The sequence below is a fragment of the Oncorhynchus kisutch genome, linkage group LG4 (assembly GCF_002021735.2).
Source record: "Oncorhynchus kisutch isolate 150728-3 linkage group LG4, Okis_V2, whole genome shotgun sequence".
NCBI classification, from domain to species: domain Eukaryota; kingdom Metazoa; phylum Chordata; class Actinopteri; order Salmoniformes; family Salmonidae; genus Oncorhynchus; species Oncorhynchus kisutch.
In genome coordinates this window covers 56,625,964-56,649,801 of record NC_034177.2, presented here as the reverse complement: position 1 = coordinate 56,649,801, position 23,838 = coordinate 56,625,964, and the positions used below count along the sequence as shown (strand labels likewise).

At 42.4% G+C, this 23,838-nt stretch overlaps 1 protein-coding gene across 7 annotated transcripts in view; it reads left to right on the top strand.

The window, feature by feature from the left end:
• Positions 1-23,838, top strand: part of LOC109889708 (fibroblast growth factor receptor 2) — a 104,742-nt gene that overhangs the window by 23,685 nt on the left and 57,219 nt on the right. For 5 of the 7 annotated variants that reach the window (XM_020481338.2, XM_020481335.2, XM_020481334.2 and 2 more), the window contains exons 3-6: positions 5,281-5,550; positions 6,128-6,202; positions 18,144-18,313; positions 22,565-22,688. In XM_020481338.2, coding sequence (XP_020336927.1) covers positions 5,281-5,550; positions 6,128-6,202; positions 18,144-18,313; positions 22,565-22,688 — 639 coding nt within the window. The remainder of the gene's footprint in view (positions 1-5,280; positions 5,551-6,127; positions 6,203-18,143; positions 18,314-22,564; positions 22,689-23,838) is intronic. The other 2 variants (XM_020481339.2, XM_031823249.1) reach the window with 2 other exon arrangements.

Sequence of the window (23,838 nt, the reverse complement as noted above, 5' to 3'; positions counted from 1 at the left end):
GTTATAGGCTGTTTTTAAGGACACATACTGTAAATGTGGCTCATCTAGCAAATATCCCTTGGTTATTGATGGCGCTGGCTGCTTGGGTTACGCACCCAATGCATATGGACGTACGGTACATTTCTCAAATGTCCGATAAATGAAAATCTTACCAGTCATTTGGACGGCGCCAAATTTTCCTGGCAGAAACCCTGGTGGGTGTGTGTGTGTTTCAAGGTGTGATTTGTGGTGGTCCCCATGGTTCACATGAATAGTTGGTAATCCTGAAGGTGTCAACAGGTTTAGCGATGGGATCAGGGTCAGGTCAACAGTGTCATGGGGGGAGGAAAAGGACAGGAGGAGGGGAAGAGGACGTGAAAGAGCGGAATGAGGGAGGAGAGGCCTTCATGGAGAGGGACAAATGCACACAAAGTGGTTTTGTACATTAACTATTTGCACATTGTTACAACACTGTATATAGACATAATATGACATTTGAAATGTCTTTATTCTTTTTGGAACTTCTGTGAGTGTAAAGTTTACTGTTAATTTGAATTGGTTATTTCACTTTTGTTTATTATCAACTTCACTTGCTTTGGCAATGTTAGCATATGTTTCCCATGCCACTAAAGCCCTTAAATTGAAATTGAATTGATATAGAACACCTAAAAGTAACACTTAAGCATATCTTTCAAAGTGCCACCATGAGGGAGCCCCTCCCAGTTCTTCTTCTTAGTTACCCTCCATCTCTGCTTTCATTTTCCCAACTTGTCTTTTTTTACCATGACTTGCCCCACCCCCCCATTCTGGGTATGTGCAATGCATGGTCCCTGTCATAGTATATGACCATCCCCTCTCAGTTCTGTGCATATCGGCTTTCTGTACACCCGTTCTCTCTCTTCTCTCTTCTGTGTTAACAGACAGAGAGAGAGGCCTAGCTCCCTAACTGAGGCCAAGGCCTGAATCAGGCAACAGGCTAACACAACAGCTCTTTCCAAAGTCTTTGATTACACAATGGAGGGAAACGCAAATTCAATAACTATTAAATTAAATTACAGAGTGGCCCCCGCTACTAGGGAAAACAAAGGTGCTGAATATAGCCCCCATCAAACAACACACACTCGTCTCCAGACCAAACACACTGGGTGGTGGTGTTGGGTAGAGAGGGAAAGGTTCATTATTTCAGGAGTAAAGGAAAGAGAAAAAGTTGTGCTGAGGCACAGGAATGGTTGGGAATGCTTCTATACCTGGGGTTGCAGGTAGCCTAGCGGTTAGAGAGGAAAGACAGCAACCGGAGGGTTTCTGCATTGAATCCTGGGTCCGTCTGGAAAAATCTGGTGGGAAATTAGCTGGCAACCGAAGGGTATCAAGTCCTATATGCCATTGCCTGCCATTGTGCCCTTGAGCAAGGCCTTAACCTCCCACAACAACAGCTCCTCGGGCGCTCAGTGTGTCAGCCCCTGTACATCTCCAAAAAGCTGTATACTGTATGTATGTGTGTCTTGCGGAGGGGTTGGGTTTAAACGTGGGAACAAAAATGTCAGTTTGTATGCGACTGACCAATAAAGTCATCTTCATCAACTATGCCTGTAAATATTAGTGTACAATTAGCCAAATGTAGACAGTCAGCCAAAATACACTTTAGACACACACAGAACTGGAGATTTTAATAAATGTTTTTCTTGTTGTTGGGAGTTTATTTTCCCCTTAAATCCTTTTTATCTTTCCCAGCTCAGCCCCTTTCCTGAGAAAGAAAACACATGCACAGACATGCACGCACACAAACAGTGTTTTGCTCATCATTAAACATCCAAAAATCTTGCACCTCTGCCAATTTTTTTTTCTTCATTTTTTATAATAAAAGGGTTTTACTGAGTGTTGAGATCTGTAGACTGAGTTGATCCAGAGAATCCTCTCTCTCTCGCTCTTTCTGTGTGTGTGGGGTCACGCCGGTGCTAAATCGTGGCTGCCACTGCAAACAAAACAGCTTTTTGTCTGTGTGTGTGGGGGGGGGTTGGAAAGATGTATGCCCCAGAAAGACCCCATCTTCTGCCACCCGCAGGAAGACCCTGCATTTACCCACTCCCCCCAGCTAACTTTTTCCTAAGGGAAACACTTGTGTGTAGGTGTTATGTCAGAATGTGTGGGAGAGCCTGGGGGTGACTGGGCCTGGATTCAATATACATTGCAATATGCAATTTACATTGGCATCATATCAGTGTCTAAACCATTAGCCTAATGGTTTTCGATGCTCACTCGTAATGCGTTCAGAAAGGTGGATTGAATCCATGCAGCTGTGGCATCACAGAGAGACATGGGAACAGGAATGGGAGTGAAGTTCTAAAGGTTAGTTTGGGTCAGGATCGACAGTCCACAGGAATGGGCAGTACAGGGGGTGGGGGGTTAACAATATTGTATAGCCACTGCCAGTCACTACTTTACCTCAGATGCCAACGTACGTCAGGGAATGATGAAGCCTTCAAGAGAGGAACGTCTCGTTGCAGCCAAGGACCCATCACTAACATTAGAGTCATTAAAAGGAAAGAGCGTTGTTTTTGCTAAAGTTGATAGATGTCTTTGACAATGAAGAAACGGATTACACGGCTTGTAAAAAAACATGTAGCGGTTTAATCCAACACCAACCCGAGAGTGGGACAAGCGGCCTGTACCAACAACGTTACCGGTCAAGCCCAATTGTTTGCGTATTTAACTAAACCCATGCCATCTGAGGTAAAGAGTAGGGTATGTGCGGCATTTAATCTTGTTGTGGCCAAATGTTTCGAAATCGTGACCCAACGTTCCATATCCATGAGTTCATCCGACTTTGGGCAAGTAGAAGGGCTGCCTTCATTGCCAAAATCACGTAATGTGGTTGTTATCAGCTGTGTGTGCAGGCAAGTGTCTTATGAGCGCTATGCAGCAGCCAAACGGAGCAGTTGCTATGGCTACACACATGCAGAGCAGGGGACAGACAGACAAGTAGCTGAAGCCAGAAGTTATTCCTTTTTTATGTGTGGAAAAATTAGCACGGGACAGGATGGGAGTGAATTTTGATCGGGATAGGATAGGGAAGTACCCGGGGTTATATAACTGTTGCAGGATCAGGACAGTACCGGGAAAAATTTGACAAGATGGGACAGGAATTAATTTTCACTCCCGTGTCAACGTATAGGTAGCATCTCAAAAGGCACACTATTTCCTATATAGTGCACCAATTTTGACCAGGGCACATGGTTCCAAAGTAAGGCTCGGGTCCCATATGGCTCTAGTCAAAAGTAATGCACTGCGGTACCAGTCAATAGTTTGGACACCTACTCATTCAAGGGTTTTTCTTTATGTTTACTATTTTCTACATTGTAGAATAATAGTGAAGACATCAAAACTACGAAATAACACACATGGAATCATGTAGTAACCAAAACGGTGTTAAACAAATCAAAATGTATTTTATATTTGACATTCTTCAAAGTAGCCACCTTTTGCCTTGATGACAGCTTTGCACACTCTTGGCATTCTCTCAACCCGCTTCATTAGGCAGTCACCTGGAATACATTTCAATTAACAGGTGTGCCTTGTTAGAAGTTAATTTGTGGAATTTCTTTCCTTCTTAATGCGTCTGAGCCAATCGGTTGTCTTGTGACAAGGTAGGGGTGGTATACAGAAGATAGCCCTATTTGTAAAAGACCAAGTCCATATTATGGAAAGAACAGCTCAAATAAGCAAAGTTAAATGACAGTCCATCATTACTTTAAGACAAGAAGGCCAGTCAATCCGGAAAATGTCAAGAACTTTGACAGTGCAGTCGCAAAAACCATCAAGCGCTATGATGAAACTGGCTCTCATGAGGACCGCCACAGTAAAGGAAGACCCAGAGTTACCTCTACTGCAGGGGATAATTTCATTAGAGTTACCACACTCAGAAATTGCAGCCCAAATCAATGCTTCACAGAGTTCAAGTAACAGACACATCTCAACATCAACTGTTCAGAGCAGACTGTGTGAATCAGGCCTTCATGGTCGATTGCTGTAAAGAAACCACTACTAAAGGACACAAATAATAAGAAGAGACTTGCTTGGGCCAAGAAACATGAGCAATGGACATTAGACCAGTGGAAATCTGCTCTTTGGTCTGAGTCCAAATTTGAGATTTTGGGTTCCAACCGCCATGTGAGACGCAGAGTAGGTGAACGGATGATCTCCGCATGTGTGGTTCCACCGTGAAGATTGGAGGAGGAGGTGTGATGGTGCGAGGGTGCTTTGCTGGTGACACTGTCAGTGATTTATTTAGAATTCAAGGCACACTTACCCGGCATGGCTACCATAGCACTCTGCAGCGATACGCCATCCCATCTGGTTTGCGCTTAGTGTCACTATCATTTGTTTTTTAACAAGACAATGACCCAAAACACACCTCCAGGCTGTGTAAGGGCTATTTGACCAAAAAGGAGAGTGATGGAGTGCTGCATCAGATGACCTGGCCTCCACAATCACCTGACCCCAACCCCATTGAGATGGTTGGACCACAGAGCGAAGGAAAATCAGCCAACAAGTGCTCAGCATATATGGGAACTCCTTCAAGACTGTTGGAAAATCATTCCAGGTGAAGCTGGTTGAGAGAATGCCAAGAGTGGCGAAAGCTGTCACCAAGGCAAAAAAATTAATATATTTTGATTTGTTTAACACTTTTTTGGTTACTACATGATTCCATATGTGTTATTTAATAGTTTTGATGTCTTCACTATTATTCTACATTGTAGAAAATAGTAAAAATAAAGAAAACCCCTTGAATGAGTAGGTGTGTCCAAACTTTTGACTGGTACTGTATATATTTTCATTTTGGAGGTATCTGGCTTTCCCTGCTGTTTCACACTGGCTGCCTGGTATTTCTTCTGAAAGGGAGGTCTATCTGTCTATCTGTCTGGGCACAATTATTGGTTGTTATTCTTACAGGCTCCACCTCCACACCACTTTCCACTCTCCACCTTCTGCATGCTCTACTCATGAAAGTACAACCCAACACAAGATAATGTTTAGAGTGTGGCTGACTGATGGATCCACAAGGGGTTATGGGGTTGATGTCCTAATTTATGGTTTTAAGATTAAATTGTTTGGGCCTCTTCTCTCTCACTGTATCGCTCCTCTTGGCATGATGTTGATTTAAGTGCATCCATGGGGTTATGTGTTTTTTTTTTTTTACACTATTGCTTATTTCTTATTCTCCCACCTTTCCCCCTGCGTTTCCTTCCTCCTTTCTGTGCACAACCCTCCTCACTTTCCTCCTCCCCTTCCTTCGCTCTGCAGAGCCTCCGACCAAATACCAAATCTCTAAGCCCACCGTGTGCTCGGTGCACCCGGGGGAACTGCTGAAGCTCAGCTGCCTTCTGGCCGGGGAGCCCGGGGCCATCACCTGGACTAAGGATGGTTCCACTCTCGGGGCCAACAACCGCACCCTGATAGAACAGGAGGTTCTGCAGATCCGCGACGCCACGCCCAAGGACTCTGGGCTGTACGCGTGCAGCACTGTGGGCCCTCAGGGCAGCGACACGCTCTGCTTCATAGTGAACGTCACAGGTGAGTCAGGGTGCCATGAAGGAGGCGGGACAGAGAGTAACCAGCCAGTCAGCCGGCCAGCTTGTCAGGGCAGGACAAGGGCATGGTGTAGGTCTTACACTATGCTTTTATATTGCTCTGGTAATACAGATACGCCGTGTCATGAAAAGGACAGTCAGTGTAGGCAGAGTGGATAGTCGCTGAACTGCAATGTGGCTTCAGCTACTTTACCTGTGAGGGTTCGAGTTGCACCTACATCCCTGTTCTTGGGAGGTGGTGCTGCCTTTGCAATGGTGTAGTTAGGGAATGGCCATGGAAGGGCTGTGGACTGGGTGTTTATTTTTTTGGTTCATGTAGTTCATTTATAGTTATTTAGCTTTTCTTACATAGGTTAGTGACTCATGTCAATATTACATCACCTGATCCTCAACACATCAGTGCACGTATGAGCATGTGCTGCAGTGAGCATGTGTGTACTGTAGTAGTGTGCATGCGTGCCCGTGTGTGTGCCTGCCTAGCAGTGTGAGTGTATATGTTTGGCTGCAGCTGTCCTGAGGGTGCCAGAGATGGCAGTAAGTAACCGTGGTCATCTCTACAGATGCCATCTCGTCTGGGGACGATGAGGACGACACAGAGCGATCTGAGGACGTGGGGGCGGACGGAGAGCAGATAAGTGAGTATGGGCATAGTATTGTGGGGACAGTGTGGGCAGCAGAGGCCATGACTATTGTCTTCTGTAGTGGGGGCCTGTGGGCAATATGTGAACTTTTTTTTTGTGATTGTTTTTACCCTCCTTGTTATATGATAACACTGTTGTGGAACTGAGGGCAAACGCTTGGACTATTGACCATGAGATCAAATGTCATCATGACTAAAGTTACTTTTTAAAATTCTACGGGAAACAGAGAAGACAGTTTTGTATGTATATTACCTACTCTGGTTATTTTATATTATTTAAAATCTCTTGCGAGGTATCAGCTATACCGTTGCGTTCCTCTGTATGTACTGAGTCTGGAAGTCTGTTTGTGCTGTGAATGTATGTTTGTTCTGAGGGTGTTTGTGACCCACATTCAAAAAGACTACAGTTTAGAATTCTATAATAAAATGTAGTATACTGTGGAATACTATACTATATACTGTAGTATCTCTCGATCATGTGTAGTACTTACTATATAATGTTGTAATAGTACATATTATTGTATTATCCTGAAATAAAACACTGTAGTAAATACTACAGTAATGTCCGCAAAAACACTACAGTCTGCGAAAAAATACATTTTTATATAGTAAATACGACTGTATATACTTAGATTTTTTTCACAGGCCTACACACTATCCTATAATGTCAAATTGGAATTATGTTTTTCAAATTTTTACAAATTGACCCCTTTGTTATGGCAAGCCTAAATAAGTTCAGGAGCAGAAATTTGCTTAACAAGTCACAAAACAAGTTGCATGGATTCACTCTTTGTGCAATAATAGTGTTTAACATTACTACCTCATCTCTGTACCGCACACCATACAATCTGTAAGATCCCTTAATCAAGCAGTGAATTTCAAACACCGATTCAACCACAAAGACCAGAAAGGTTTTCCAATACCTCGCAAAGGGCACCTATTAGTAGATGGGTAAAAATTTTAAAAAGCAGATGTTGAATATCCCTTTGAGTATGGTGAAATTATTCATTACACTTTGGATGGTGTATCAATATATCTTCAGACACCAATGGAAGAGCCTGAGGGGAGGACTGCTCATAATAATGGCTGGAAAGGTGCCAATGGAATGGCATCAAACCATGTGTTTGGCGTATTTGACACCATTCCAGAAATTCTGCTCTAGCCGTTACCACTAGCCCATCCTCCCCAATTAAGGTTACACCAACACTCAGGGATTTCACCATGAGGCCAATGGTGACTTTAAATACAGTGGGGCAAAAAAGTATTTAGACAGCCACCAAATGTGCAAGTTCTCCCACTTAAAAAGATGAGAGAGGCCTGTAATTTTCATCATAGGTACACTTCAACTATGACAGACAAAATTAGGGGGAAAAATCCAGAAAATCACATTGTAGGATTTTTTATGAATTTATTTGCAAATTCTACTTGAAAAGCTATGACAAGACCTGGAAATGGTTTTCTAGCCATGATCAACAACAAATTTGACAGAGTTCAAACATTTTGGAAGTATAATGGGCAATTGTTGCACAATCCAGGTTTGGAAAGCTCTAGAGACTTACCCGGAAAGACTCAACACTGTAATCACTGCCAAGGTGCTTCTACAACGTATTGACTAAGGGGTGTGAATACTTATGTAAATTAAATGTTAGTGTATTTCATTTTTCAATAAATCCGCAAACATTTCTAAAAACATGTTTTCACTTTTTATTGTGTGTAGATGGGTGCGATTTTTTTTTTTTTTACTTAACCCATTCCGCAAAATGTGGAATAAGTCAAGGGGTATGAATGCTTTCTGAAGGCACTGTACCTACAGGTTATGTGTGTTTTTCTCCGTATTTCTCCAGTAGGTTTCCGAAAGGAAAAAGCCCCCACTTCTATTTTAAAGATAATATAAGAAAGGCTGTATAGTAAGTACTACATTAATGTCCGCAAAAACACTCACTAAATACTACAGTGTACTACAGTCCGCAAAAACACTACAGTAAATACTACAGTATAGTACAGTCTGCAAAAACACCAGTAAGTACTAAAGTATACTACAATCTGAAAAAACACTACCTGAATTACTATAGTATATACTAGAGTTTTCTTTTACTACAGTATTTATACTATAGTTAACTGTAAATACTACAGTATACTTTTTTTCCTTCATTATTTTATTTTACTAGGCAAGTCAGTTAAGAACAAATTCTTATTTACAATGACGGCCTACACCGGCCAAACCCGGATGACGCTGGGCTAATTGTGTGCCGCACAATGGGACTCCCAATCACTGTAGTGACGCCTCTAGCACTGAGATGCAGTGCCTTAGGTTGCTGCGCCACTCAGGAGCTACATTATACTACAGTAAAAACTACAGTCAGCAAAACACTACAGTTATTACTATTGTATTTATACCATCGTATACTATTGTATTTTTTTTATGTCGGGAGCACCTGGGGTAGTCAGGCCATATCTCTATCAGACCTTCTAGGCACTCTAGGGAAGAAGAATTCCTAGCATTCCTGCTGTAGCCGGAATCTCTCAGGTTGTCAGGCCCGAAGGAGCCAGTCAGCTGGACTCATCCATTATGTAAACTCTCATCTGGACTGGGTTAGGGACGTGATGGGGGATGGGCTTTGTGTAGTGTGTGTGTGAGAGTGTATAGTGCATTCAGAAAGTATTCTGACCCCTTCACTTTTTCCACATGTTGTTGTTATGTTGATCAACCTTGAGATGTTTCTACAACTTGATTGGAGTACACCTGTGGTAAATTTAATTGATTCGACATGATTTGTAAAGGCACACACCGAGTCTATATAAGGTCCCGCAGTTGACAGTGCCTACCAGAGCAAAAACCAAGCCATGCAGTCGAAGGAATTGTCCGTACAGCTCCGATACAGGATTGTGTCGAGGCACAGATCTGGGGAAGGGTACAAAAAATGTCTGCAGCATTGAAGGTCCCCAAGAACACAGCGGCCTCCATCATTCTTAAATTGAAGAAGTTTGTAACCACCAAGACTCTTCCTAGAGCTGGCCGTCCAGCCAAACTGAGCAATCGGGGGAGAAGGGCCTTGGTCACTAATGTGACCAAGAACCATTTGGTCACTCTGACAGAGCTCCAGAGTTCCTCTGTGGAGTTGGGAGAACCTTCCAAAAGAACAACAATCTCTGCGGCACTCCACCAATCAGGTCTTTATGGTAGAGTGGCCAGACGGAAGCCACTCCTCAGTAAAAGGCACATGACAGCCCACTTGGAGTTTGCCAACAGGCACCTAAAGGTTTCTCAGACCATGGGAAATAAGATTCTCTGGTCTGATGAAACCAATATTGAACTCTTTGGCCTGAATGCCAAGCGTCACATCTGGAGGAAACCAAGTGAAGCGGTGAAGCATGGTTGTGGCAGCATCATGCTGTGGGGATGTTTTTCAGCGGAGGGGCCTTCGAGACAAGTTAGAATCGAGGGACTAAACGGAGCAAAGTACAGAGAGACGGAGCAAAGTACATAGAGATCCTTGATGAAAACCTGCTCCAGAGCGCTCAGGACCTCAGACTGGGGTGAAGGTTCATCTTCCAACAGAACAACGACCCTAAGCACACAGCCAAGACAACGCAGGAGTGGCCTCTGGCCACAAATAGCTGTGCAGCGATGCTCCCCATCCAACCTGACAGAGCTTGAGAGGATCTGCAGAGAAGAATAGGAGAAATTCTCCAAATACAGCTGTGCCAAGATTGTAGCATCATACCCAAGAAGACTAGAGGCTGATGTCGCTGCCAAGGGTGCGTCAAAACAGTACTGAGTAAACGGTCTGAATACTTATGTAAATGTGATATTTCTGTTAAAAAAATATATATATATTTGCAAACATTTTTTTTTAATTTAAATATTTGATTTGTCATTATGGGGTATTGTTTGTAGATTGATGAGGGGAAAAATCTATTTTATTAATTTGGCTGTAACGTAACAAAATGTGGAAAAAGTGAACTTTCCGAGTGCAATGAATGTGTGTGTGTGTGTGTGTGTGTGTGTGTCACAGGGCTGAAGTGAAGATGAGAGCTTCCACATCTTCTTAAAATTTTCCACAGGCATCCTGCCTCACTGTGGGCTGAACCCCCCCTTTAGGGCCAACTGTAATTACCTGAAATCCATTTAATACGGTGGATAGGAACTCTGCAAGGAGAGGAAAATGGAGAGGAAAAAATTATAATTCTGGTGGTAATAAGCTGTTTGAAAACAAAGTAACAGCTGTTTTGGCAGCTCTGTCCAATTTTCTCCTGCTGTTTTTTCTATGATTTCAAAACCTGGAATATAAAAAGAAAGAAAGAGGGAAGAGTGGGGGAAAATGAAAAGGGAAAAAAAGGGGAAGGTTGAGGCCTTTAACTACAGCGTTCTGGTTTGGATCAGCACCAGCACTTCTCTGTGTACGCTGTGGAGCTCTGTTCCCTGGCCCACTTCTGGAGGGGGGATGTAGAGGTATGGGAGGGGGGAAAAGGAAGGACATAATAGGGGGGGTGGGGATTAGGTTTCAGTGTCTGCCTTAGCTTCTACTCTGAACACTTTTATTCCACTTTCTAAAAAAGACATTGAACAACAACACAACACAATCACAACCCGGACCCCCCAAAATACAAGGAGAAAAGGTTACGAGCTAAGTTGTACCCACTGCCCAGCATCAGGAGGTTGGGTGTGATTGGAGGAAACAAACATGGCCCAGCGGAAGGATCATGTTGAAGGCTTTGTTTTTCGGGGGAGCATTGACGTCAGTAGAAGGTCAGAGTGGATGTGGGGTTCCAGTCCCGTTGGTTCTGTTGTTCTCTAGTCTGTTAAGGAGATCAACCTTAATTGCTCCCGTTTGTTTTCGTTTGACACATCTGTAGGGTCCGTAGACCGGACAGTTGATGTAAAATTACTGGATTTGATGCCTCAATTTTATAAAAGTCTAATATAATTTGCTGTTTTGTTATGTTTGACCTATGTACTGTATATATGTAGTTCTAGTATTGTACTTCTAAATTAATGTCTACAGTATTGGGCAAATTTGTGGATTTCATGCCCTTGTGTTACAACTTTAAGCAATTAGTACTATGATTTGCCACTTATGTTTGTGCCTCACTTCTCATTTTGAATATACAGTACGTTATTGTTCGAGAATAACATGGGCTTACCCCAGAATGCCACAGAGTAAACAGTGAGATGAGCTGTCCGGATCCAGAGGGCTTAAGGGTCATAGTTCACCCGAGAGACGAGCTCCCGACGTGGGCATACACCACCTTAATCTGTCTGTATGGCGGAGTGTTGAAGAAGATGGAGAGGGAAAGATGATGAAAGTGAGAGAATACTGAATGTCTGTACAGAAAATACGAGTTGAAAGATAGAGAATATGGGGAGAAATGGAAAGAGGAGGTGGAGATAGTGAGAGTGAAGGAAAGGGGCTGAAGAGAAGCTAACTAGCCTAATTAAAGTGTGTTAGTTCATCCCGGAAGGAAGAGCATGGTTTACTTCTGTATCAAAGTATGTGTACTGCTCAGTTTGCATGCCAGAGAAAATTATGGGAGGTGACTGACTCCGATAGTATTCCGAGTGCACTGGTGGGTGGGAAAGGGAGAGAGGAGTGGGAAGAGAGAGAGGGGTGGATAGGGAAGCGCAGAGGCCCAAGAACAAGAAGGCTAAACTCCTGTCCATTCCCTCAGTGGTCAATCTGATTGAAGCAAGGTCAGGAGTGTCTCAAAGCCAGTGTAACCCTGGAGTGTTCCCCATGTTCTCCCTGCTCCTGTCGAAGAGATATAGGAAGTGATGGTGGGGTGGCCATTGGTCTTGTTGTTTTGCTCCAAATTTCTCTTCCTCAGTGAGTTCATCTGCTTATGCAATCACTCTCCCAGGTGCAGAGAGAAAAAGAAAGAAACTGAGTAGTGTTTGAGAGAGAGAGCGTGAGAGGGAGATAAAGAGAAGGGTCTTCAGTGAACTACAGCTGACTGAGAGACCGAGGGGGGGAGAGTGGGGGAAAGAAAGGGAGGGAGGGGTGGAGAGATATGGGGTTAATGAGCTGCAGTTATGTAGGCCAAACAGAAGAGTGGTGTTCTTAATTCTCTATGTGTGATCGACCGGCTCGATTCGGTATTACGTAGCATAATTTGAAATTGTGTTTTTTACATTGGATAAAAGCATAGACACAGCTACAAACTGGTATATCATACACTACAGTTGAGGAACAATGGGAAAGTAATTATGCTTTGAAAGTTGATAAACTTGTAAAATCACCTTTGAGAAAATTACCCTTCAATGTTTTTGTACAGATACTGGAGAGCTCTTCTTTGTCTACACCCATTCAGCCTCGTTCACACCCTCTTAAGCTTTAGTCCCACCCATCTCTTTAAGGACTCACGCGAGGCTATGTAGTAAACAACCAAAGGTTTAAAGACTAAAGGCTGGTTTACTACGGTGTGTTCATAAATTTAATCTGGAGTGCCAGAGGGTTTTCTGGGCGTTCGAGTGTTGTCAGATTTTCTGTTCGTAAATTCAGAGTGTTTCGCTCTTGGCGCGTTTGGAGTGCACACTGGACGCTCTGCCCGAGGAGTACGGTTGATTAGAGCGTTCTGACCTAACATCAGCAGTCAAGCACCCAGGCTAACTGGCTAGCTTGCTAGCTTGCTAGCTACTTCCAGACACAATTGAGAGAACAGCTCACTCTGACCATTTTACTTGCCCCAGCAGAGGTGGTTAGGCTGTTTTTATGTTATCCAGAGTGTTGGTGACTGCAACTGTGCTGCTGGCAACTATTTAATTAAGATGTTTTGCCAATGCTTACTGACACCGGCCATATTCAACGGGTGTTGAGTGTTTGTAAATTTGTCAGTAATTCTGCGCTCTGGCACACTCAAACGAGAGTGCTCTGAAATCGTAGTAGATAGCCAGAGCGAATTTACCAGCTACGTCTAACGACAGTTTTTGCAGTGACATCATGAACATTCTACTGAAATGGTTCCTTGCATAGTGCTGTCTTTTGTTTAGACATGTAGCTAGCTAGCTAAACAATGAACCATAATCCCAACTCATAACTTTACTACTGTGCTTGTTATATCTGGAGGTAGCTAACCAAGCAGGTTCAATGTTAGCTAGCTAGCGTTAGGCAATAACTAGCAATGCAAATGGCTCTGAGATACGAATAATATTACTACACAGATCATACATGTAACGTTAGCTAGCGAGCCCGCCAGATAATGTTAGCTTGCTAGCTAACAGAACACTTGAAATGAAAATGACTTTCTGACAAAATTAGAAACGTGTAATATCTGAAAATGTAGCTAGCTAGACTCTCTTAACTGTATACATGGATGGACGCATCTCTCTCTCTGTCACAGATGCCATGGTTGCCCTTAGTTTGAAGATGTAATCCGGAGACAGGTGTTTTATACAACAACCTTCTGTGTGTTCTCTTTTCGACTCTGTCTGCATATTTGCAATCAAACGGACTGAATTTTCTTTATCTCCTTAGCTATCATACTCTAATTCCACTGATTTCAAAACTCGGTCCTTCAGAAAGTGGAGAGTAACACTTTTGCAGTTCTACTACGTGATATCAAAAAAAAAGAAGCTGCATTAGAAAGGATTACCTACATATACTGACCCACTCATGTTATAGACAGAAGTGTGTTACATGGCAGACCAATCCAAACTTATCTCTCGGCATGTCTCAGCCAATCATGGCTAGCGGGAAGGTAGCTGACTTTTTCCATGGCTTAATCAACTAGGCTCATAATTTAGCAATTGTATAAGTTGTATAAGTTTACAGATGGCTTACAAGTTTGTTATTAAGGCACATAAATGTTCACATGTTCCAGGGGGCATTTCTGGCCAAAAACACATTTTATGTTCAAATTGCTCTCCTGTGAAGTTGTGACGCACGACAAAAGCCTAGTTTCCTGAAACGAGTCACATATGTCCCAATTGGGGTGTGTTTGAATGATGGACCGTGATCAGTGCGTGGGTAACTTACCCTCTACAAACCAAACATTGCTCACTCACAACAAACATGACATTTTTTTTCCCTTCCTGAACATAATGATTATTTACGGGTGATAAATATTCCTTCTCCCCAACATACATAACTTCTCCGATGATAGGAGGATGAAAATTGTAATTTGAGCAGGGTTGGGCTCATTTCAGAAATGTTGAATTGACTCCCATTCAATTCAAGAGTTAAAATTCGAATTGAATTGGCCAACATGATGTAGAATTTGAGTTTGAGGGACAGGAATAAAAATGTTATTCAATGCAATTAAAATAAATTCCACTCAGTCTTAGAACATTAGAGTTTTATTGAATCTGACAGTTCACACTTCCAGATACCAAATAATATATCACTTTTCTCTGGAAACAATGTTCATATACTCTATTAACCTCAGTGCTTAGAATAACCAATTATATTTCCACCAACCATTTAATTTGTTTTGCTTTTAGTGACTAAAATATTTGTCACACACCTATTTTTCAGTGGCAATTGATGAGACTATAACTGACTAAATAGACCAGAAAAAAACATAACGAAACAAAAAATATTTTTCATTTCAGTTGACTAAAACGAGACGAGACAAAATTATCTCTGTGACTAAAATATGACTACTAAGTGGACTGGACATGAGTTTTTGGGAGAGATGAAGAGCTTTCGGTGATAAGCACAATATTAGCAGCACAGTTCTGTTCAGAAGTGGGAAGGACGCCTCACACCTGGCACAGCCTACATTAAATAGCCATCATTAGCACATTAGAGACTGCTGCCTATATACAAAGACTTGAAATCACTGGCCACTTTAATAAATCGAACACTAGTCACTTTAATAATGTTGACATATTTTGCATTACTCATCTCATATGTGTATATACTGTATTATATTCTACTGTATATTACTCTCTGCCGCTCTGACATTGCTCGTCCATATATTTATATGTTCTTAATTCCATTCCTTTACTTAGATTTGTGTGTTGGGTATATGTTGTGAAATGGTTAGATATTACTGCACTGTCGGAGCTAGAAACACAAGCATTTCGCTACACCTGCAATAACATCTGCTAAACACGTGTATGTGACCAATCAAATTTGATTTGATTTTATCAGCTGTTGAGCTGCTGGAGACAAGTGATGAGTGTGGGCAGACAAGCTCCGCTCCGGCTCCGCTTCCGATTATACACATCGCGCAGGCTACTTTCTTGCTTCACCTTAGCTAACCATCAGCTACCCGTTGCCTGGTGAGGAAACACAAGTTGCTTTATGAAATAAAAACCATAGCAGCATTGAGATTAATAGTAGGTGGCAATGTTTTGGATTGTTCAGATATGCAAATAACTGCCACTCTCATGGTAATTACCCGTTAATTAACAAACACATTTAGCTCCTCCTGGTTTCCATGCGTAGCCTACAAGCCACTGATGCAGACCGTTGGAACATCTACATTTTAAAACGTCTAATAAATCCATGTAATACAGCATGTAGTCATTTTCAGAAGAACAGAATAGCATGCTCTGAGTTGTCATTATGTTAGGCCCTGATCTGGCTGTGCTTTATGGCTGTGGGATACACTAGTTCATATAGCAGACAAGATTTGATTAGAATTAAATGGCATGATTTTATATTATGAAGAATACAATTGAACATAGCTGAATAAAATAGAAAGGATATTTTCTCCAAACAAATTTTTTTTTGGGGGGGGTACTCCTATATGCTTAATTTAGAGTTATTTATGTAACTTTAGTTGTGATACAAACTCTGGGCTAAATGTTTAGATTTAAGATTTTAATATCCATTTTTTTTTACCCCTTTTTTTCTCCTCAATTGGTAGTTACAGCCTTTTTCTGTTGTGCCCTAGGGCCGAATATAATAATTAATATTCCCTTCTCCCGGCTGGGCACTCCAAAGCACCTCTGCCTCTCAATGGCTCTCTGTCACGTGATCGGGTCTTTCTCACAGGCTATAAGTGAACACGGAAAATCGGGGGCAACTGCGCAAGTTGTTATCCAATTCTGATTATTGAAGATATGGGAAGAACTGTACACATTTACTTTTCATCAGCCAACAAGATGAGTAGACCTAACGAACAGCAAAAGCATTAGCCTATGTCAATCTACTATCTCCCATGGTACAAAAGTTGACCTTTTCTATTCTGTGCAAGAAATAAATATTTCTAACATAGTTTGGGTGTAAAATATAAAACTCAAATATCACATTTAGATAAGTATTCAGACCTTTTATGCTATTCTTTGTTGAAGCACCTTTGGCAGCGATTAAAGCCTCGAGTCTTCTTGGGTTTGAAGCTAGAAGCTTGGCACACCTGTATTTGGGGAGTTTCTCCCATTCTTCTCTGCAGATCCTCTCAAGCTCTGTCAGGTTGGATGGGGAGTGTCTCTGCACAGCTATTTTCAGGTCTCTCCAGAGATGTTCGATCGGGTTCAAGTCCGGGCTATGGCTGGACCACTCTAGGATATTCAGAGATTTGTCCCGAAGCCGCTCCTGCGTTGTCTTGGCTGTGTGCATAGGGTCGTTGTTCTTTTGGAAGATGAACCTTCACCCCAGTCTGAGGTCCTGAGCACTCTGGAGCAGGTTTTCATCAAGAATCTCTCTGTACTTTGTTCTGTTCATCTTACCCTCAATCCTGACTAGTCTCCCAGGCCCAGCCGCTGAAAAACATCCCCACAGCATGATGCTGCCACCACCATGCTTCACTGTAGGGATGTTGCCAGGTTTCCTCCAGGCGTAATGCTCGGAATTCAGGCCAAAGAGCTCAATCTTAGTTTCATCAGACCAGAGAATGTTGTTTTTCATGGTGTGAGTCTTTGGGTGTCTTTGGGTGCCTTTTGGCATACTCCAAGCGGGCTGTCATGTGCCTTTTACTGAGGAGTGGCTTCCGTCTGGCCACTACAATCAAGGTCTGATTGGTGGAGTGCTGCAGAGATTGTTGTCCTTCTGGAAGGTTCTTCCTTTCTCCACAGAGGAACTCTAGAGCTCTGTTAGAGTGACGATTGGGTTCTTGGTCACCTCTCTGACCAAAGCCCTTCTCCTCTGATTGCTCAGTTTGGCCGGGCGGCCAGCTCTAGGAAGAGTCTTGGTGGTTCCAAACTTCTTCCATTTAAGAATGATGGAGGCCACTGTGTTCTTGGGGACCTTCAATGCTGTAGCCATTTTTTGGTACCCTTCCCCAGATCTGTACCTCAACACAATCCTATCTCGGAGCTCTGCGGACAATTCCTTTGACCTCATGGCTTGGTTTTTGCTCTGACATGCACTGTCAACCTTCTATAGACAGGTGTGTGCCTTTCCAATATTTCAGTATTTTATTTTTAATACATTTGCAAAAATGTCTAAAAACCTGTTTTTGCTTTGTCGTTATTGGGTATTGTGTGTAGTTTGAGGAAATAAAAAAAATGATTGAATCAATTTTAGAATAAGGCTGTAATGTAACACAATGTGGAAAAAGTGAAGGGGTCAGAATCATTTCCCCCAAAATATATAGGGGATTGGAAATGATGCAGACAATTACTTTGATGTAGCCACCATCTATCTGCAATTTTTAAGCTGATCCTGTAACACATGCCATGTCCCAAATGGAACCCTATTCTCTATTTAGTGCAATTTATAGGGAATAGGGTGCCATTAGGGCTGTAGCCTGTGAATTAATGGCTGAGTTGTATTATCCAGACAGCCCTGTGTTGTGAAGGGGGCCAGGTATGTGTGAATAGCAGTTAAGGATTTGCCCCCTCGGTCATACCTTACATACCTAAGTTTTATTTTACAATCCGGTTTTAAGCTGCTATTTACATGGTAATAACTAATTCACTATGTGGTAACAATGTATACTTTCTGGTACTTACCAAATATAATATGTTACATGTTCCTGATTTGCTATAATTCTGTTATTGAGTTTAGAATAGACAGAATATGACTTGATTGGTCGTGTCTTTTCTTTAGGGGCGCCCTATTGGACGATGTTGGAGAAGATGGAGAAGAGGCTGCACGCGGTGCCTGCTGCCAACACAGTCAAGTTCCGCTGTGCTGCCGGGGGCAACCCACGCCCTAAGATGCGCTGGCTGAAGAACAGCCGACCATTCCGACAGGAGGACCGCATGGGCGGGTATAAGGTACGCGAGAACCCTGCGCTGCAGCATGCACGGGGTTTCTCACGACTAGTGTCTTGGAATGAGTCTATGTTGTTAAATGTTTCAATTCGAGTTTACATTTCAATCAATCAAATTTTATTTGTCACTTACACGTGTTCAGCAGATGTTATTGCGGGTGTAGCGAAATGCTTGTGAACTGTTGTTTAGAAAGGATTTACTCTTCCAATGCTATTTTCTGCTTCTTGATCTTGATGCAGACTGCCCTTCCCGTTTGGCTCTTAAAATCCGCTAATCACATTTCTCTGTCACCCAACCCCTCTACACCATCACTGGAGACAGAGGAGAGGAGGGCAGGGTTGCTGGTGTGAAATTGGACTCAGACATCCGTGTGTGTGCTCTCGATGGGACATTTTACTCACTCTCTCTCCCCCAGCTTTAAATGTCTCTCAACTCCCCCAATTAGAAAACCCAAACATACAATAAAACTTTAGGTCACATAGACAGTAAGCAAGTAGAAAGTGACACAAATTAAGAGAACAACAATTGGTACAATCAGGGTTCACGTTAGAGTTCCAAAATGTGCATTTTCAGAATGCAGATCTTCAAGAAATCTCAGTTTTAAACCATTTCCCGTGTTTTATATAAAGTCAAGTGTTTTCTTCTTCAATAGAGTGAGCAGGGGCATGCAACTATAGTGCAACACATTCGGTAGAAAATAGCTTCATTTCAAGTGTAACTCACAGCCTTCATATTTATCATAGAAAGAATGTAGAAGAAAGTTCCTAATGTTCTGTTTGAAGTTAATCTAGCATTTTACCGGAGAAAAGTTGGCTACACTGAGAAAAGTACCGGAGAAAAGTAGCTACACATCAGTCAGAGTGCTGTCTGCTGATAGAATGCCCATTCATGAGTTCTCGTCCAATTGGAGAAATGCAACTGAAGCAAAAAATGTGTCTGATGCCGAACATAAATTTTAATAAGAAGCATTTTAGATCTGCAGAAATAGCCACGGGATGTTTTTTCAATACCGCCAATATTGTTGAAACTTGATATTTTACTTGTGGCGGGCCGGCGCTTTATTTAAACAAGGAGCCGCTAGAGTGCGATGAGCCAAGTAAAGCCCCCTCGGCCAAACCCTCCCCTAATCCGGACTGGGCCAATTGTGCGCCGCCCTATGGGACTCCCTGTCATGGCCGTTTGTGACAGCCTGGGATCGAACCTTGATCTGTAGTGACGCCTCAAGCACTGCAATGTATTTATTGTCCTGTATCTACTTTTTAAGTAAAAATCTCTACCTGTCACATTATTTTACATTATGAAGCTTACCGGTAGTTCCCAGTCACAGTTTGTTTACAAGCACACAACGATGAGAGACATGAGCCTTACCGAATATCCCAGGATGGCAGAAGGTCGGTATGAAGGCAAGCATTAAACACACCCAAGAGGTGACCTAGGATTCAACTGTAAATGCAAATGTAGTCCTGAAGGTTTTTTCTCAAGACTTTTGATTTCAATATTTTTAAATTCTATATCTATGTATTCTATTTCTATTCAATATTCTAAATATATTTTTTAAATGTCTTTAAAAAAAGGCCAGGAGACTTGATACAATTGCACTTCACGTTTTTTAAAATATATATATATTCCAAATTGACATTTTTGTTCCAACAGAGGAAGTCTGGAGAGAAAGTTTCATAATCATTTCACTACAGCCTCTGTGGTACTTATAAGATAACAGTTAGTGAGTTGATTTATTTGTCCTGAAAATACCTGAGGCCACATGTAATGGGAAACAGGGAAAGTCAAACTGGGCCCGGTTTACTGACAGCAATGGAACTTTGGCTTACGAGTGTTTTAACAATGCATCTTTCCTACACCGGCCAAAAATGTAACATGCATTCCCAAAACACCATGCTAAGTGCGTTGTTGGAGCATGTGTCGATACGGATAGGATCCGAAGAAAGTTAGTGCTGTTCTTGTATCAGCTTTCTCAATTCATATCTTACCTAAACATTAGAAATATTTCACACATCTGATGACGAATCAGCTCCTAGAGAGATATTACCAGCTTATTCTAATTCTTACCCCCCCAAAATTGTGCATGTTAAGCTACACCATTAAATATATTGAGACAAATTACAGACAGTATCAAAATATAACTGCATTTATTGAACATGAAATGTATTTCAATATGATTAAAATAGGCCTATAGCCTACTGTATTTATATTTTAATTCAGTCATATTTTAATTCAGTCATTTGAAGCATATTTTTACACGTTGCTTGTTTGTATCAATTGCAAAGACATTGGCAACTTTGTATTTGTAATCAACTTTATTCTGAAGTTGTCAGCGGTCACAGAGAGATGTTTAGTAGAGATATTCTGTGTATAAAGTGACACGAGAGGGCAAAAAAAGCATCTAACGACACACTTAGCTGCTCTACAAGTGGCCTGAGGCTGGCGTTAGATGACGAGCATTTTCAAGTGCAGCGTTAATTAACAACGGTTTTAGAAACAGCTCGGAGATTTAATGATGGTCCTACGAAGGTTCTAACGATGAACTTTGCCTTAAGATACTTTTGAGAAACCGGGCCCTGGCCAGTAATGTTTTATTTCCTCTCAGCATTAAATGGATGTTAAGAGCTACATTTCGTTTGAAAAACCTGAATTCCTCCCATCTGTCATAGTCTATTTGGGTTGGAGTTCAACATTTGTGTTTGGGTCAGAGAGAACCCTCTGTCACTTTTTACAAGCTTCACAATAGCCTCAAATATATGTAGATACTTAAGCTGAATAAGATTGGGGAGTCATCCAATTCTAATTGCCCTAATGAACTGCATTTGATCAAAATCGAATCAAAACTCACATCACACTTTACAGTGATAGATTCATTTGCAAGTTATCCAGTGTGCTTGGATGTGATAGGGAAGGAACAAATGAGTTAATGGGTGATCGTTTGCCCCTGACTTGGTACTGGTACTCCTTGTATATAGCCTCATTACTGTTATATTATTGCGTTACTATTTCCTTTTATTTATTTATATTGTCTCTTTTGGGGGGGGTTGTAAGTAAACATCTCACAGTAAAGTTTGTTGTATTCGGCGCATGTGACAAATACAATTTTATGTGATTTGATTTGAAGCTAGCGAAGAAAGTTAGCTTGGGGGGGGGGGGGGGGGTTGGTATACCGTGGAACACCACTACGTAGTGTCTTCAGTGACACTCCAGTAAACACACATACACATCACACTTGACTGGCCCCTGCTACAATAGAGGACCATGGTCAGTGAACGGGGCTGAGATCCTTGCTTGTCTGTGTGTAGTCACCAGTGCAGGCCACAGCCACAATGACCAAATGACCACATGTGGGCTTATACAGTACCAGTTGATTGTTAACGGAGAAAACAAGTGCCTTAATATACAAAACAGAATGTACAGTGCAGTGTAACGACTGTTTGATTTTCTATAAGTAGTAAAAAGTCCAATATTTGGAATCTTTGGTGTTTTCTAAGGCAGTGGTTCCCAAACTTATTATAAAACCTTTACCAAGGTTTTTTTTTTTAATGGGGGGGGAGACTCAGTCGGGCCTTCAACTTTCTTTTGAAAATTGTAATAGTAGAATTTCGAAATTGGGTAGTGTATAATCAGTTTTCCTCTCGTCAGTCATTGCATACCTTAGAGTGCTATTTATAACTTTTTGGATATGTAATTGTCCATATCAACTAGCCCATGTTAAATAAAGTTTTTTAGCCCATTGATTTTGTTGTATTGTTTGTAACTCGGATATCACATGAACACACATAAGACATGGCAAAATGTATAGAATTGTAGGAAATAAGCTTTTAGATCTGCTCAATGTCCTCTCCGCCAACAAGAGGGGTGTGAACAGTTTGTGTCATCGACAGTGCTTGTGCCCATAGAAATAGACGAGGCGGGTACGGGGCCGCGAGTGAAAATGATGGGAGGGGGGCTAGAGTAAAACATTTGGGAACCACTGTTCTAAGAAGTAGAAGGGTAAGTGGTAGCTTTAGGAGTTTTCCATTCCACAGTCCCAGCAAAACAGTGAACTTCCTTGGTAAGGTGTAGAAGCTCACCTTTGGACCAGTCTGTCACCACCCGTAATATTGTTTTTCACCATGATGCACTAGTGAGAACAGACCTGACCGCCCGTCACTCACCCTCATTCACACTCACTCTCAATCTTATTTAGTACTCTACAATTGTCTATTTTGGTCTGCATCCTTCCATCCCATGCATTGTTTTCCCTCTCAGGTGCGTCACCAGCACTGGACCCTGATTATGGAGAGTGTGGTGCCGTCAGACAAGGGCAACTACACTTGCCTGGTGGAGAACTCATATGGCGCCATCAATCACACCTACACCCTGGATGTAGTGGGTGAGTACTGTACTGGGCTTGCCCTGGGATGGAGGTAGGGATGGAGGGATTGGGAGTTAATAATATTATCTGCAAGACACCCGTGGGGAGTTGGTGTCAGAGCCAGGGTCAGCTATATCAGAGCCAGGGTCAGCTATATCAGAGCCAGGGTCAGCTATTTACAAGTGTCCCTGGAGCATTTGGGGCACACAGACATATTTTTCATCCTGTTGGCTCTGGGATTCGAACCTTTTGGTTACTGGCCAAATGAGCTAACCTCAAGACTACCTGCCACCCCTACCTAAACGTTATCTGTTTGTGCCAGCATTAGGGGTACTGATGGGGGGGGGTTAATACTGGCTGTTTGATCCCCCAGGTGCACGCTACTATACTCTATGCAGGTGCAGAGAAGGAATGCTGCCTAGGTGTGCCAGATCTGTTTCTAAGGGCAGTATTGATGCATGTACTGTATGTAGGCAGGGCCCTGGTCATTGCTCCTTGGTCACAATAGCCTGATTCACACCAAACCAAGTTGAACTAAACTGGGATTTCCTGGTTATGTATCAACCACATTTACTGGAACTTTGCCGGAAAGGAAATATCCAAGCCAAGACAGTACGGTTTGGGGTTGGCCCTACAGTGTGAATCAGGCAACTGTCAAGTGGACATAAGGACCAGGGATGTGACCGTCAGAGGAGCTGGAGAGGGACAGTGGGAGTGGCATGCTGCTGTGCTTCTCTCTGGGGGCAAACAGAACCAATCGGTTATCAGTATTACAAGGGGCACAGCAAGTTCAAACCCAACTCACTCAACCCCTTTGCGCTGACCTTTGGAGCAAGCAAGAGTGTGTGTGTGTGTGTGTGTCATAGTCACCATGCTATCCATGCATTTATGGAGAGACCTACACCCGACACATACCATACATGCAAACAAGCATATACTTCACAGAAACACTCAAGTCACGAACATACTGTACGTTTCACAGAAGCACTAGAGCCACAGTGTCGTCCGAGAGCCGACTGGCTATAATTCAAACGTAGCAGCGCTAAGCAGCCACCACGACTACATGATGAACCCGGTCAGGTTCCACAGGACTTGACCGAAGCGCGTCTTCTTTTAGCCTCTACCCCAACACCTTTCATTTAACAACGTTTTTTTTCTGGAACACACT